General features: G+C 42.4%; 1 protein-coding gene across 1 annotated transcript in view; it reads left to right on the forward strand.

Moving 5' to 3' along the window:
- The window catches only part of LOC137561301 (cytochrome P450 1A5-like), a 92338-nt gene extending 75077 nt beyond the window's left edge, over positions 1-17261 (forward strand). The window contains exons 2-6 of the mRNA XM_068272569.1: positions 9375-9423; positions 10765-10854; positions 13521-13644; positions 15673-15759; positions 16805-17261. Of these exons, the coding sequence (XP_068128670.1) occupies positions 10803-10854; positions 13521-13644; positions 15673-15759; positions 16805-17105 (564 nt within the window). The 5' untranslated portion in view covers positions 9375-9423; positions 10765-10802 and the 3' untranslated portion in view covers positions 17106-17261. The remainder of the gene's footprint in view (positions 1-9374; positions 9424-10764; positions 10855-13520; positions 13645-15672; positions 15760-16804) is intronic.
- Positions 17262-17471: the final 210 nt, after the last annotated feature.

The raw sequence follows: 17471 nt of genomic DNA on the forward strand, positions 1-17471 counted from the left end.
GTTCTCTCTCCTGTAATGATTTGGACTCTCAGATTTTTTTGGATGCTTAGTGTCTTTATTGTATCTTTGTTGTAGGGGTGGAAGGGTTTTAGAACGGTCAGGTTCTATTTTGTGGTTTATGTTAACTGGTGGGGAGAATGAAAGATTCTTTTTCATTTCATTTCCCCATTTGAAAATGTTGCCCTTAGCGTAATCTGTTTTATCTCTTTCATATTTTTTCAATTTTTTGGAGATTAATTCAGACTCAGTAGTTCGAGTCGCTACTTCTATTTTTTCCTTCCATACATTAAATTCCCCCATATCACTGAACGGGATCAGATTGGTCTCTATCTCTGGAATTACTTTGCGTATTTTAGATAGATTCCTTTCACGCTGTACTACGACTATTTTCATCCACTTTTCAGTGCATTCGATAGCCGCCTCTTTCCAAATGAGGTGTAGGTCGGAGTCTAAGAAGTCACAATCTTTTTTATTTCTCATACCTCTAGGGGCAATTTGTGCAGTGATGTACTCAGAAAGAAACGAGGAGTCGATCCACTGCATACTCTCATATTTCTTGGCGTTCTCTAATTCCCTAAATAAAGAGATCATTTTTGCCAAATTTACAGGCTGATCGCAACTGGGTCTGGAAGTGGAAATTGGCAAACTCTCTATATGTGTATCTTGTGCAATTTTGTCCGTGATTAATCTCAAATTGCTATGAATTTCTGATTTAAGTTTCTCCCATTTGGTAGTGTCTATAGTGATATTACCCGGCATGATGGTCACTGATGTGGTGGTGCGATGATGATGATCTGTTATTCCAGTGGTGCGGCAAGTAGCTGACCCTATCTCAGTCACTCAGTATTTCAAACAAAAGGAATATTCTTGCGCTCCTCCCTGGAAACTGCAGCTCAACAAACACAAAAGTATTTCTTCAAAACAATCGGGGTCAATGCTCTGTGCTGCTCCACATGGTAGGGCAAAGCAAGTGTCTGTGGAGGAAAAGGAGCGCACAATAGTGCATTACCTCAAAGTTTCTTTATTGGAAATTTAAAAGTTATACTCACAAGAGTTGAAAGAAATAGCGCTTTTCAGCGGTGAAGCCAACCGCTTGTATACCCAGGCAGGGCGGCAGCAGCGCGCTGTGGCCAGCAGCGCGAGTCCCGGTGGCTGGGGAAGACCGTCTCACTGTCGGGGTGGGCGTGGCTCAGATTCTCTATGCGTGCAGCGTCATTACGCGTTTCGGCGCACAGCGCCTTCGTCAGATGACGCATGCACGCCTGGCGGGGAGTTTTATAGTATGTTCCCCGCTGGTGGTCATGGCAACCATGAAGCCATGTAGGAAAAAGTAAAAAGTAAAAAACTTTATTTAAAACTCTCAGGTAGACCACAATCAGGAAACTCCTAGGAGTAGAAGGAGAGCACGCCTCCTAAGATGGAGACCTGGCTGCAATGAAGAGCCATGGGAGGTTAGGGCGGAAGTCGCCTGTCCTAGTAGTGAATGTTGAATGTGAAGCGGGGACGCGCTGGCGATGTTATCTCACAGCGCGCTGCTCGCTCTGCTTACAAATAGGTACAACTATTCCATAATTACAGAATAAAAAACATACATACAAATAAAATTATAATAATCACAGCAATAATAAAATGAGAAGTGAAAAGAGTGGTATACATTGGACGTGAATATTAAACTATTACTGACCTTCCAAATGCTTTTTGTTAGTTATTTCAAAACAGGCATAAATAGAAGTGTTCAGCCATCCCAACCAGGCGCATGTGTGAACAGTTACTCCTTATGGTTAATTTGCAACGCTAAAAGGCAACACTAAGATACGACACTAAAATAATAAAATAATAAAATAATAAGATCAAAGGGTTAAACTCTAACCTTCTGAGAAAATACAAATGTTTAAATAGCAATTGCTATAAGGACGCTGTTTATTCAGCGCAAAAAATGTTGGGCGCCACAGATATATATATATATTGGAGGTTGGGAATCAGGCCTGTTTGGGACTGCATGAGGGCAAGGTGTAGGGTGCCAACAGAGGTGTTCAGAAGGCCATCTGTGGGCACTCCACCCGGCGTCCCGCTAGGAGGATAAACGGACGAATGGAAGGGAATGAGCGGAGGAAAAGGGGGGTGGGAAAAGGGAAAAGGAAAAGGAAGGGGGGGGGGAAACGGGCAGGAAATGGGGAATGGGAAATGGGGGGGTGGGTGGAGGAAAGTGGGGGAAGGTTACTGGGAAACGGAGGGAAAGGAGGAAGAAAGGGGAACCATCCATCCGAATTCAAATTACAACAAGACCACCAAAGACAGGAGGTCAGTGTATGGGCCAGGGCTCAAAAAAAGTCCTAAATTCCTGGATGAAAAATACCAAAACATACCATACATAGAAATAAATCGCCACCATTCAATGTATTAAGAAAAATACTGGATAAACGAAACCTACTAGGGCCAATTCCTATTCTAAAAAGTACTCACCACCCTCATCTAGTGTGATATCTGCTAAGGGTAAGGTGGCTGGCTGTGGGAAGAAAAGAACAAAGAACACAAAAACAGAGCATTAATATCTTATTACTATACATATGCTCCTCAAACGGCAACAAGACACAAGTTCATAAATATGTCGATATCTCTAAACTTTCGTTTAAACCATTGGGGCTAAGGGCATTCATTTTAAAGATCCAAAAAGTCTCACGTTCACACAGTTTTCTGAACCTTTCCCCCTGGCGTAAGTTTTTAGGGATTAATTCGAGCCCCATTATCTTAAGGGTGGAAACCGAACTCTCATGATATTCTTTAAAATGTCGGGGAACACTATGTTTCTCATTACCACTTAAGATGTTACACTTGTGCTCCCCCAGTCTTTGCCTAAGTGGGCGAGTTGTACGCCCTACATATACCTTTGGGCAGTCACAGATCAGCAAGTACACAACATAGTCGCTCCCACAGGTTATGAAATCTTTCAGTTTGGAAGTGTGCTGATTCCCGTCAGTGATCTCCTTTGTTCGATGTTGGATGAAAGGACAGCAGCCGCATCTCTTGACCTGGCATTTGAAGTTCCCGACCACTGTGGGGAACATACTTTTAGGTTTTTCAACGATTTTCCTTATATTACTAGGAGCAATAGTGTTTTTAATGGATCGGGCCTTTTTGAAAATGATCGTGGGGCAATCAGGGATAATGTCTTTCAGAAGGGGGTCCTGCTTCAAAATTGGCCAGTTTTGAGTTATAATGGACTTGATTTTGTTGGATCCTGCAGAGAAAGGGGTAATGAATGGCAGATTGGTACACTGTGTGGTATTTGCACCTGTCTTGCTAGGACGGATGGGTTTAACTTTAAACTCATCCTGTGTAGTTTGTATATGTTTAGGGTTATATCCTTTCTCGAGGAACTTTTTACTCAGTAGTTCACCTTGCTTAACATAATCTGCGTCAGAGGTACAGTTCCTTCTTAGTCTGCAGAACTGGCTCCTTGGTATATTTTGTATCCATTTTGTACTATGGCAACTTGTGGCATGCAAGTATGAGTTCCCGGCAGTTGGCTTGAAGTGTGTTCTAGAGCATATTTTCCCGGCCTCGTTAGAGTAAAGTTCTAGATCGAGAAATACAATACTTTGGTCGGAAACTACGTGAGTAAAGGCTAGACCAAAGGTGTTGATATTACACGTTTTAACAAATTGCTCAAAAGTATCCTCATCCCCATCCCAGATGATTAAAATGTCATCAATGTACCTAGTGTAGAAGACTAGGTGCTTGGCAAAGGGGTTGGATGCCCATATCTGTTCATTTTCCCAATGTGACATGTATAGATTGGCGAAACTGGGGGCAAATCCCGCCCCCATCGACGTGCCGCAAATCTGTAAATACAATTTGTCCATGAAGCTGAAATAATTGTGGGACAAAGCATACTGCAGTAAATCTAAAATGAACTGGCCTTGTGCAAATGGGAGTGAGCCGTCTTGAATCAGGAAGTATTGGACAGCTTCAATACCTTTTTCATGGGGGATGCTGGTATACAGTGATGTTACATCTAGGGATGCCCATAAATACCCCTCTATCCACTCATAATTTTGTAGCATGTCCATGACATGCAATGAATCCCGGGTGTAGGATTGTGTTTGCAAAACGATAGGTTGAAGGAAATAATCAACATAGGAGGAAATATTTGAAACTAATCCATCCATCCCTGCTACGATGGGTCTCCCTGGGGGTTCTGTGGCATTTTTATGAATTTTTGGTATATGATAAAAGTAAGGTACAGAGGGATAGTTGGGCACTAGGAATCTTTTCTCCTGGTCAGTCACAATGCCATTGCAAAAAGCATTTTCCACCAGATGTTGCAGGTCCTTTCTATAATTAGTTGTGGGGTCTTTAGATAATGTCTGATATGTTGTTTGGTCTGAGAGTAACCTTAGTCCCTCAACTCTATATTTATCATAATCCATCAGCACGATCCCACCCCCCTTATCTGCTTGTCTAATAACAATTTGTTTATTTTCTGTAAATTGTTTAAGAGCATTTTTTTCTCCTGGATTAAGATTATGGTGGATTTTAAGGGGCCCGTCCTTACATATGTTTTTAAACTGTTCAAGGACCACATGATAATAAGTATTCAGAAATTGGCCTCTGGAATGTATAGGATAGAACACTGATTTAGGTAGAAAGTTGGTGTGTTGAATATTGGAATCAGGTACAAATTGTAACCAGTCATCTTCAATGGTACTGGAATCAGCGATAGATGGTGTTTCTTCTATCTCATTCTCTATTGTGGAGTTTTCTTTGGGAATTAGTGATTCTATTTTTTCTTTTTCCTTTTTGGATGCAAAGAACCTTTTGATAGTAAGTGATCTAATGAACCTGTGTAAGTCTTTGTATAATTGGAATTCGTTTGGCTTGGCTGTTGGTGCAAAGTTGAGTCCCTTATTGAGCAAGGCAATTTCACTACCCGTAAGTACATGGGATGACAAATTAAATATTTTTATTGTGGAATCAACATTATTGAGCTCCCTGAATTTTTTCTTTCTCTCTTGGACGGTTCGCCCTCCTCTGCTTCCCCTTCTGATTCTTCTAGACCTCTTTTTCTCAGGGTCCCCTGGGGTGGGATGGGCTTTACCCCTAAAAAATGGTCCTGTCCCGGGTCTCTTACTCCTCCCTCTGGGCTTATGGCTCTTAATAGGGGACCTCTAGGGTCTATGTCTATTTCCTGACTCTGATGAGGTGATACTCCTAGTTTTGGTTGTTCTTTATTTATTCCCTTAGAGGAGGTCTCTGGTGGTCTATGTTCTCGGGTATCAGTACGTTTAGGGACGGCCCCCTCTCTTTCGCCCCTCATCCTATCTTTATATCTTTCAAGATAGCCAGACATGGAGTTGTCTGTGGGTCTAAATTCGTTTCGGGAGGGGGGCATTCTTTGAGGGTGATTATCACGAGGATGGTTTCTAGGGCTCTTGGCTCCCATCCTGTTATCTTGTGTTTTGGGGTTTGGGCTATTCGAATGGGTATTGGGGTACGATCTATATCTTGTAGTTTCGGGTCTATATTTCCTAGCTTTCTCAACATATGGTCGGTCATATTTATAAGGGCGTTTACGAGTTCTGAGAGGGAAATTGTTCTCTCTCCTGTAATGATTTGGACTCTCAGATTTTTTTGGATGCTTAGTGTCTTTATTGTATCTTTGTTGTAGGGGTGGAAGGGTTTTAGAACGGTCAGGTTCTATATTGTGGTTTATGTTAACTGGTGGGGAGAATGAAAGATTCTTTTTCATTTCATTTCCCCATTTGAAAATGTTGCCCTTAGCGTAATCTGTTTTATCTCTTTCATATTTTTTCAATTTTTTGGAGATTAATTCAGACTCAGTAGTTCGAGTCGCTACTTCTATTTTTTCCTTCCATACATTAAATTCCCCCATATCACTGAACGGGATCAGATTGGTCTCTATCTCTGGAATTACTTTGCGTATTTTAGATAGATTCCTTTCACGCTGTACTACGACTATTTTCATCCACTTTTCAGTGCATTTGATAGCCGCCTCTTTCCAAATGAGGTGTAGGTCGGAGTCTAAGAAGTCACAATCTTTTTTATTTCTCATACCTCTAGGGGCAATTTGTGCAGTGATGTACTCAGAAAGAAACGAGGAGTCGATCCACTGCATACTCTCATATTTCTTGGCGTTCTCTAATTCCCTAAATAAAGAGATCATTTTTGCCAAATTTACAGGCTGATCGCAACTGGGTCTGGAAGTGGAAATTGGCAAACTCTCTATATGTGTATCTTGTGCAATTTTGTCCGTGATTAATCTCAAATTGCTATGAATTTCTGATTTAAGTTTCTCCCATTTGGTAGTGTCTATAGTGATATTACCCGGCATGATGGTCACTGATGTGGTGGTGCGATGATGATGATCTGTTATTCCAGTGGTGCGGCAAGTAGCTGACCCTATCTCAGTCACTCAGTATTTCAAACAAAAGGAATATTCTTGCGCTCCTCCCTGGAAACTGCAGCTCAACAAACACAAAAGTATTTCTTCAAAACAATCGGGGTCAATGCTCTGTGCTGCTCCACATGGTAGGGCAAAGCAAGTGTCTGTGGAGGAAAAGGAGCGCACAATAGTGCATTCATTTTAAAGAATATCATGAGAGTTCGGTTTCCACCCTTAAGATAATGGGGCTCGAATTAATCCCTAAAAACTTACGCCAGGGGGAAAGGTTCAGAAAACTGTGTGAACGTGAGACTTTTTGGATCTTTAAAATGAATGCCCTTAGCCCCAATGGTTTAAACGAAAGTTTAGAGATATCGACATATTTATGAACTTGTGTCTTGTTGCCGTTTGAGGAGCATATGTATAGTAATAAGATATTAATGCTCTGTTTTTGTGTTCTTTGTTCTTTTCTTCCCACAGCCAGCCACCTTACCCTTAGCAGATATCGCACTAGATGAGGGTGGTGAGTACTTTTTAGAATAGGAATTGGCCCTAGTAGGTTTCGTTTATCCAGTATTTTTCTTAATACATTGAATGGTGGCGATTTATTTCTATGTATGGTATGTTTTGGTATTTTTCATCCAGGAATTTAGGACTTTTTTTGAGCCCTGGCCCATACACTGACCTCCTGTCTTTGGTGGTCTTGTTGTAATTTGAATTCGGATGGATGGTTCCCCTTTCTTCCTCCTTTCCCTCCGTTTCCCAGTAACCTTCCCCCACTTTCCTCCACCCACCCCCCCATTTCCCATTCCCCATTTCCTGCCCGTTTTCCCCCCCCCTTCCTTTTCCTTTTCCCTTTTCCCACCCCCCTTTTCCTCCGCTCATTCCCTTCCATCCGTCCGTTTATCCTCCTAGCGGGACGCCGGGTGGAGTGCCCACAGATGGCCTTCTGAACACCTCTGTTGGCACCCTACACCTTGCCCTCATGCAGTCCCAAACAGGCCTGATTCCCAACCTCCAATATATATATATATCTGTGGCGCCCAACATTTTTTGCGCTGAATAAACAGCGTCCTTATAGCAATTGCTATTTAAACATTTGTATTTTCTCAGAAGGTTAGAGTTTAACCCTTTGATCTTATTATTTTATTATTTTATTATTTTAGTGTCGTATCTTAGTGTTGCCTTTTAGCGTTGCAAATTAACCATAAGGAGTAACTGTTCACACATGCGCCTGGTTGGGATGGCTGAACACTTCTATTTATGCCTGTTTTGAAATAACTAACAAAAAGCATTTGGAAGGTCAGTAATAGTTTAATATTCACGTCCAATGTATACCACTCTTTTCACTTCTCATTTTATTATTGCTGTGATTATTATAATTTTATTTGTATGTATGTTTTTTATTCTGTAATTATGGAATAGTTGTACCTATTTGTAAGCAGAGCGAGCAGCGCGCTGTGAGATAACATCGCCAGCGCGTCCCCGCTTCACATTCAACATTCACTACTAGGACAGGCGACTTCCGCCCTAACCTCCCATGGCTCTTCATTGCAGCCAGGTCTCCATCTTAGGAGGCGTGCTCTCCTTCTACTCCTAGGAGTTTCCTGATTGTGGTCTACCTGAGAGTTTTAAATAAAGTTTTTTACTTTTTACTTTTTCCTACATGGCTTCATGGTTGCCATGACCACCAGCGGGGAACATACTATAAAACTCCCCGCCAGGCGTGCATGCGTCATCTGACGAAGGCGCTGTGCGCCGAAACGCGTAATGACGCTGCACGCATAGAGAATCTGAGCCACGCCCACCCCGACAGTGAGACGGTCTTCCCCAGCCACCGGGACTCGCGCTGCTGGCCACAGCGCGCTGCTGCCGCCCTGCCTGGGTATACAAGCGGTTGGCTTCACCGCTGAAAAGCGCTATTTCTTTCAACTCTTGTGAGTATAACTTTTAAATTTCCAATAAAGAAACTTTGAGGTAATGCACTATTGTGCGCTCCTTTTCCTCCACAGGCAGTGAGTGAGTGCCAGGGAGCCCCTTTAGGTAGTGAGTGAGTGACAGGGAGCCCCATTAGGAAGTGAGTGAGTGACAGGGAGTCCCTTTAGGCAGTGAGTGAGTGACAGGAAGGCCCTTTAGGCAGTGAGTGAGTGACAGGGAGGCCCTTTAGGTAGTGAGTGAGTGACAGGGAGGCCCTTTAGGTAGTGAGTGAGTGACAGGGAGGCCCTTTAGGTAGTGAGTGACAGGGAACCCCATTAGGGAGTGAGTGAGTGCCAGGGAGCCCCTTTAGGTAGTGAGTGAGTGCCAGGGAGCCCCTTTAGGTAGTGAGTGAGTGCCAGGGAGCCCCTTTAGGTAGTAAGTGAGTGACAGGGAGGCCCTTTAGGTAGTGAGTGAGTGACAGGGAGGCCCCCACTCTAGCCGCCGCCGCTCCCCCCCTCACCTGGCAGTGTATTCAGACCTCAGGATCAGCGGCGACCCGACCAGTACTAGCGGGCGCTGGACGCACCCGCTCGATATGCGGAAGTGATGTCACTACCGCATATCAGTGCGGGCGCTGGGTCCTAGCGCCCGCACGATTGCTCGCCGCCTGATCCTGAGGTCTGAGTGACGCGGCGGCTGGAGGGAGCCGCTGACAGAGCGGGGCAGCGGCGGCTGGGAGATCCGTGGCACCCCAGGACAGATTGGGGGCACGTGCCCCCCCAAAATAGGGCTAGCGACACCCCTGGTCACACAGTAAGCTGTTCTCAGCCTATCATACTCTGGTTAGAAGCCATGTTTTTTATTTGTAAACACTGTATAAAAATGGCAATTACAAGCCAGGATTACAGCAGGGAGAGGCAGAAACAGCACAGAGGGGCCCAGGAGAACATAAGGAATAGAATGGTACAGTATCCTTTTTATTGTAAGAATTTTAGAGTACAGATTCTCTTTAAGACACAACTAAACTCAAAATCACTCAAAATCTAATTTGCAGCTCTCAGAAAACAAAATTGTCAGCATTGTGAACGACCTATTTGGAGCTGGTGAGTGTAAAGTTTTACTAAACTATGTTGTAATGTGAATGTAACTACACAAAAATGTTGCAGTCAGTGTATGTTTTGTACCTCACCGTCAAAATTTCTGGGATTTATTCAGTGGTGTAGCTACAAACCTTGGGGCCCTGATGCGGAATTTGTGCCCCCCCCCCCCCTCTACACTTCTTCCTGTTCTTACGTTCCATCTCACAGTAAGAGTGCCCTTTAGGGGGTGCTGTTACTGTGAGCTGGAACGCAGGACAGGAAGAACGCAGGACAGGAAGAATGTAGATGCAGCACTTGAATCATGATCAAGTGAACATTTGATATTCTATCTGCCGCTGCTGGTGCATGCCGCTGCATTCCCCCACGCAGCATGTGGGGAGGATAGGCTGGCCTCTCAGGGGTTCCGGGCCCGGTCACACAATCGACTTCTGTGACCGTGGCCCCTACGCCCCTGGATTTATTATTTTCGTAGACTTTTTTTTTAACTGGTCATCCTTCCGTTGATTTCTCCTCTAGCTTCAGGAATTAAGCTACATATGGAAGCTAGATTTTACTTGACCAAGGCAATCATTCATGATCAACTTGGGCAAAAGTTAGTACAGAAGTGTCACAACATTGTTTTGTATACACCATGCCGATCACTAACCAAGAGATGAGAAACAAGTGCTATTGCTCAGCAGGTGATTGCTGCCCCTTACCCCCCTCCCATAGAGACATAGGCGGCTTTTGCGTACCATGCTTGTTCATAAACCTGTCACCCAGAACAATCACCAATAACTGTTCCAGCAGACAAGCACTCAGCATATATGTGGGCTTTTACAGCAATCGTGAAGCACCTTAGTAGTAGGAAGCTTCTGGATAATCCCGAGGCCTCCTGTATCTTCTTGTACCCCACCATTCCAGCACTAGGACTCCCTCTATCTATTCAACACAGCATCTGGAGCTATTGAAATAAGGTATGAGCAAATGAAAGGTGTGTCTCACTTCTAACAACGATAGTTTAATAGCTGGAAAATAATTTGTGTCAGTATCTGAAGATGTTGTGAGCATGGTTTATGTTTTCAGTGTATTTGGTGGATGACAAATAAGGATGAGATTCCACCTTACATGCTGATCTCCCTCACACAAGAAGTGGAAGCAATGACTAGCAAATCCAGGCCGCTGGTCATTTGGCCTGTAGATTAAGTAAAACACCTGATGGCTAATTGATCAGCAGCTCGCGCCTTCTTGAGTGATGGAGCTTTGCATGCAAGTTACCGTAAACTCTTTATCCAAATCAAAACTTCTACAATGCCTTCCTAATATTAATCTGTGCATAAATAATAACTTTTCATGTTTTTCTAGGCTTTGACACCATAACCACTGCCTTATCATGGAGTCTTATGTATCTCGTGTCAAATCCTGAAACACAAACCAAACTACACAATGAGCTGGGTAAGTAACTCCATGATAACCTTTAAGTGTTAAAGTAAACAGTTACACATATGACTGAAGTGACTCAGCAGGGTAATACTGAAATCACATCAAATCAATCACTTATATCAATTGCTACAGAAGTGCAGCTCAGTTACAATAAACAAAATAATCTGCACTGACAGTTGACAAACATCTGTGGAGGCAAATTAATTTATTTAGTCCCTTTCAGCTGAAAGCAAACCTGAACTTAGAACTACCTCTCTGCTCTAAAAGATAAGCAACAGCATAATAACCTTTAAAGTAAAACATTTCTTTTTTTTACAGCTGATACAAATGCAATAAATCATCAGTATGTCTACCTACTGCTTCCTGTAAGCAGACATAGGATTAACATCCTGTGTTTACTAATTAGCTGCTCTGCCGAGGCAGCCGGCTGACACAGCTGAGAGATTAAATTCAAGTTGTAATTAGTCACAGTGGGAATTAGACAGGCTAAACTCTCTAAATACATACAGGGAGCATTTCTCTATGTTTCCTTTATGTCTTGTGCAAGAGTTTAGGTCCACTTTAAAGTGGGAATCTGAGGCTCTAGTTAGTTTTAATGGAGGCTCCAATCAGAACTGCCAAAAAATTACCGCAGTCGTGCAGTTAACTACAACCGTGATCCGCAATAGAAATGCTGAACGGATGTTTGAAAACAAAAAAAACCCCTTTTTTTTTTACTTTACTCCATTGAAGGCATTGATCTCAGAGTGGAAAATGCTATTTAGCGATCCATAAAGTGGTGATCACGCTAATCGTCTGTATAAATATGGTGGGCAAAAGTAATTTCATTCCTGATAATTATCGTCAATAGTGATGCTCACAAAAACGTACAACCACTTTTTAAATCATCGCTTTATAATTGTGGCAATCAACTGATCGGCCCAAAAGCTGTCCACCACTGTTATAATTAGGTCCCCCTTTTTAAAAAAAGAACAAAACAAATGTTATTTGATTTTTAAAAGATTAACAACCCCATTGGGTTAATCCACATATCAAAAATGCACAGTTGTATATCACAAAGTATTAATAAGTATTAATATTAAAGATACCTCTTATAATAATCTGTACATATAACTGGCATGAACATACATATCAAGATTAACCCAAACCCAGACCCACCCTGAGTCCCCCCCCCCCCCCCCTCTTTGTCATTCCCGACCAATTAACCTTATCTATTGTGTTGATAGACTTCAAGAAATATCTAATTTCCCCAACGTGCCCAACAGATGTTCCGTTAAATACCACTTCGTATATTTAAAATGTTCCATCCGGTCTTTGATTTCCTGTTAAGAGTGAGTCATTAGAAGAAATAACTTCCATTTCTTAAAGAATGACTTACTTTTTCTATCTTTGTGGCTCATTGCATCAAGTCTGTCCAGCTGAAATAAGTGTAAAAGTCCCTGTTTCACGTCCCAGATTGTGGGGGCGCTTGAATATATCCATTTATTAAAGATCACTGTTCGAGCCACGATTAGATTTAAGTGAGCCAGTTTACTCATGCACTTTTGAGTAGATTGATGGTTGACCTCTAATGATGAGGAGGGTTCCTCATATTTAAATAATAACAGTAGTGGTAGTAATTCCAATTGGACTTTGCACATTTGTTTGATATACTTTAACACTTTATTCCAAAAATCTACTATCACTGGACAGCTCCACACACAATGGAATATGTCCGCGTCAGGGTGAGAACATTTAGGACATTTTGGACTATAATGTGCTGGAGGGTGTTTATATTTAATGTTAAATGCATATTTTGCCTTGTGTATAAATTTAAGGTGAGATTCCGTACAACTTTCCCCAATAATTAGTTTGTGGATTACTTTGTAGCCTTCAAGGATCCTAGTTGGGAGGTCGTTGTCCTGCAAATATTTGGACCAGCCAGACAGGTTGTTCAGTGCTTGTTTAGAGGCGGATTGCTGTTGCAGATCTATCTGAATTGTGGACAAAGAAATTTTGGGAACATGTGGGGCTATGAACACATCTAGGCAATTTAAGGTGGACATTTTTTTGTATTGAGCCCCATTGCTTTCTACAAAAGATCCCAATTGGCCATAGTATAGGATATGATGGCGAGGGATATTGAACTTAAATCTAATACCCAGAAAAGACAGTAAACTACCCGAATTTAGATCAAGCAGTTGACCTAGCCTTTGTATCCCCTTATCGCTCCATTCAAAGAAGCCCCCATGGGCTAGGCTTGCTGGAAACTCAGGTAACCCACACAATGGCATGTACTTGGAAATCAAATAAGGCTTATGGCATAATTTACATAACTCTCTCCAAGTCACTATTGCATCATTAAAGATCTTACTGCTTTTGAATTTTGGTGGGAGATGTTTATGCGATGTGTGCAGCAGACCAGCCAAAGACCATGGTTCAGCATACGAAGACTTTAAAGTATAGTTTGAGTAGATACTCGAGCCATTTATCCAATCCCGTACATGATGAGTTTTACAAGCTATGTTATACCGTAGGTCCCCTTTTTAAACAATGAACCAAAAATCTATTAGAAATCATTTTTGACTGTGAAATGAGTAATGGTCATATCTTTTTCAGATTATTTTGAAAAATGTATACCAGTTGAAAATGATCACCCTATTTCCTTGTGTTTGATGTGTCTTTTTAATCTGTTGCAGATCAGGTCATTGGCAGAGATCGGAGGCCAAAGGTGTCAGACAGATCTCAGCTTCCCTATACAGAAGCCTTCATCTTAGAGATGTTCCGCCATTCCTCCTTCCTTCCCTTTACAATTCCACACTGGTAAGCACCAACCACATTACGTTTACTAAATCCTGAAAACCACATGTTGCTTTATAGCAACAACAGTATTTTTTCAATAATTTGTGTGCAATCTTCAGCTGTTCCATGCCCTTAAAGTGTTAGTGTAGTCTATCATACAGTAGGTGCTTGTAAATGAGGCTCTGAGCAATAATACAATATATGTTTTATTACTGATTTTGCTTCTATTCACTATTACTGTCATTTGCAGCTCCTGTACTTAATGTTTGCAGACATTATCAACAGTTTCACAGAAGGAATTTAATAAGTGCAAGGAGTCAGTTTATAAATTTAGAAGTAATTGGGACAGTTCAAAAGCAAATTATCCAAAAAGAGATCAACAAAGACTGTAGCTTGTTTACTATCAGTACATGGACAGTGCAGCAGTTTATAGTGTACAGTACATACTGGGGTCCACACGCCTATATCTGCAAGACTTTATTTACAAGACTGTATTTACAAAACTTTGTTTTTTCTACCTACACGCCTATATCTTAAACAGGAAGTAAATTGCCTTATTGATCAGAGCCCCATTTAAAGAAGCTTTAAAGGAATCATCAGCGAAAAAATGAAAAATCAGCTTTACTCACCTGGGGCTTTCTCCAGCTCCTTGCAGCCGACTGTCCCACGCTGACAGCTCTGCTCTCCGCCGCCGTCTCGGGCTCCCCGCACGGTGCAGAGGCTGACCTTGAGGTCATCCTTACTGTACCTGCGTGAAGTGCCGCTATCAATCAAGGCCACGTTGTCTGCAGCTTACTGCGCAGGCGCAGTAATTCTGTGCCTTCGCAGTAAGCCACGGACGATGTGGCCTTGATTGACAGCGGCGCTTCATGCAGGCGCAGTAAGGACAACCTTGAGGTCGGCCTCTGCACTGTGCAGGGAGCCCGGGATGGCGGCGGAGAGTGGAGCTGTCAGCGTGGGACAGTCGGCTGCAAGGGGCTAGAGAAAGCCCCAGGTGAGTAAAGCTGATTTTTCGTTTTTCCGCTGATGATTCCTTTAAGCTCACATACACCACCATGGAAAATGTCACAGGTTTTCTGTAATCAGTGTCATAGGGAATTGTGTCTTACACATGGATGGTGATAAGCATAAGCAGTGCAGATTGCTTTATAATGTTTTCAACCATTGCTGACTGTTGTGATATAGTGTAGTGTGACTCTCGGTCAGTATATATAATTTTTTAGCACATTGCCTCAATGTTGGGAATGTAGACACGGTCTTCAATAGAGAAGCCAAGTTAACAGTGATTTGAAAATACTGAGCAGCGGGCATCTCTCTATATTGGTAAAATGTGAACAAAACCTTACTGTGGGAAAAAACAGTAAGAATTGCCAAACACATGGCAACACCCTCAAACTGCTATTGGCTGGGCTTTACTATTGAAGTTGAAGGGCAAGATGCTTTTTTGTATACTGAATTCACATACTATCTACAGTAGTTAAGCTGAATGGAGCACAACTGCACCATATTAAATGACAAGCAGCAATGTCCTCCTTTGTAGAATGTGAATTAATCTTTATCGCCTTCCTTTTTGTATTGGAATAATCAGTGAAACCTAGAGAAAAGACATATCACCAGAACATAATTTCACTACACAAGTCCTTTAATAACCGACATCAAAGTGGGACATGACATTATATTTCAATGTCAGTCTCAAGTAAAATATATTGCAGTCTAACAGCTTTGCTAGGTATGCTGCACTGACACATTCATTCCATAGGGAAGAATGGTCTTCACATCCATGGGGATGCTGGCGATGTGTGCACAGCTGTTGGGAGCAATCACTCTCATTTAATTAACAGCAGTCTGATGAAACACTTATAATGTATAGATTATTTGATAGGGATTTTTCATATTGCATGTGGAGACGTGCTTTAAACAAAAAAGGTGTCAGTAAACACTAGAAAATAAGTGTGCTGTACCTCTGTAAATGATGTATCCCTGTGTTAGCCAGCTACTTCCACTGATTTGTAGAGGAGGAAGTAACATGACTGTCTTTGTAAATTGCAGCACAACCACTGACACAGTGCTCAATGGATACTTTATCCCCAAGGGTAGATGTGTGATGATCAACCAGTGGCAAGTGAACCATGACCCGTAAGTATCACTTTTTTAAAAATTTATTTTTGGGTGGTTAATCAGCAATTGGGCCATTATATAATAATGTTGAAGTCGATAAGTTTGTACCATCACTCTAAATATGGGGAAAGGCTTTTTTCAAATGTCCAATGTGAGAAAGGGGGGTCATCTTGTATATGAGGTTGTTCCCTGTACACAAGTATATTTGGTAATTATGACTCCTTGCATAGAAGAATTATGAGTTTATCTGATACCCATTGTGTACTGATACTCTTAACTTGCATGTAGCTTATCCCTAGTGGCATAGCTAGGAATCACTGGGCCCACCTCCTGCAAAACCTTGGATGGGGCTCATCCCACCTCGCTTTCTGCACAGGTACACTGAGAACCAGCAGTGAAGCACTGCACACATTTTCTCTATCAATTACATTTGCTTATGTGATAAACCATGCATGTTTTCACACATACAGACACACATGTTGTGCAGAAAGAGCATACAGAAAACCAACAGACGAGTGTCCTCCCAGCCTCAGCTTATTACACACACTCTGTCCTCCTCTAATGAAGCAGAACTGGGTCTGCAGACTCCTCCAGCATTACTACAGTTCACAGCACTTGGGGAAGGGATCGAGAGGCTGGGAGCTGGGCGCTGTACAAAAGAGCCTGCTGCACACTGAATAGGGACTGTCTACAAATCTTTGTCTTCAAAACTTTGTATGATTCCTTATCAGTGCTTGAGCAGGCACAGTCATTGGAACAATTGTGCAGAGAGCAGAAAGATTTTTATCTCTGTGTCCTTAGCTGTCAGTTACTCAGGACAGGGAAAATAAAATTCTCCCCCTGCGGGGCCCCTTGCAGCTTCTGGGCCCCCCTGTGGCTGCATCCTCTGCAGGGGCTATTGCTACTGACCTTTCTTATCCCCCTTTATATTACTGATTAATAAAAACTATGGCATTTTAGATTATTTTGTGTATGTCATTGTAAGACTATTACTATAATTGGGATTCTTTGCTTGTGTTGCCTTGTTGCTGTTCTGGGTTTAATTTAAAAATTCTGATTCTAGGAATCTGTGGAAGGATCCATTCAGCTTCTGCCCAGAACGATTCCTGAATGCAGATGGCTCCTCATTAAACAAAATAGAGATGGAGAAGGTCCTGATTTTTGGTCTGGGCAAGAGAAGGTGTCTCGGTGAAGCTATTGGAAGAGTGGAAGTTTTCCTTTTTCTAACCACCCTGCTCCAGCAGATGCAATTTTCCATACCCGATGGGGAGAAGCTGGACATGTCTCCTCTATATGGACTGACAATGAAGCACAAACGCTGTCCCCTGATTGCCAGACTCCGCTTCCCAACAGCCTCCCAGTAGAACATTGACTTATGCAAAAGCAGCTTGCTTGAAATGTACAGCACATCAAACACTTTAATATTCTCATACATGGACACCTTATTCCTTTAAACATGTGCATACACAGGGCCGGCCTTAGGTTTCACAGCGCCCTGAGCGAAACCGGATTTTGTTGCCCCCCCCCCCATAAGTAGCATAGTTGTTCCCATATAGGTAGCATAGTTGCCCCCAGTGTAGGTAGTATAGTTGCCCCATATAGGTAGCACAGCTGCCGTCAGTGTAGCTAGTACAGTTTCCCCCAGTGTAGTAGCATGTTTGCTCCCAGTGTAGGTAGTATGCCCCCAGTATGCCCTCAGTGTAGGTAGTATGCCCCAAGTGTAGGTAGTT

This window comes from Hyperolius riggenbachi, chromosome 3 (genome assembly GCF_040937935.1).
Source record: "Hyperolius riggenbachi isolate aHypRig1 chromosome 3, aHypRig1.pri, whole genome shotgun sequence".
NCBI lineage: Eukaryota > Metazoa > Chordata > Amphibia > Anura > Hyperoliidae > Hyperolius > Hyperolius riggenbachi.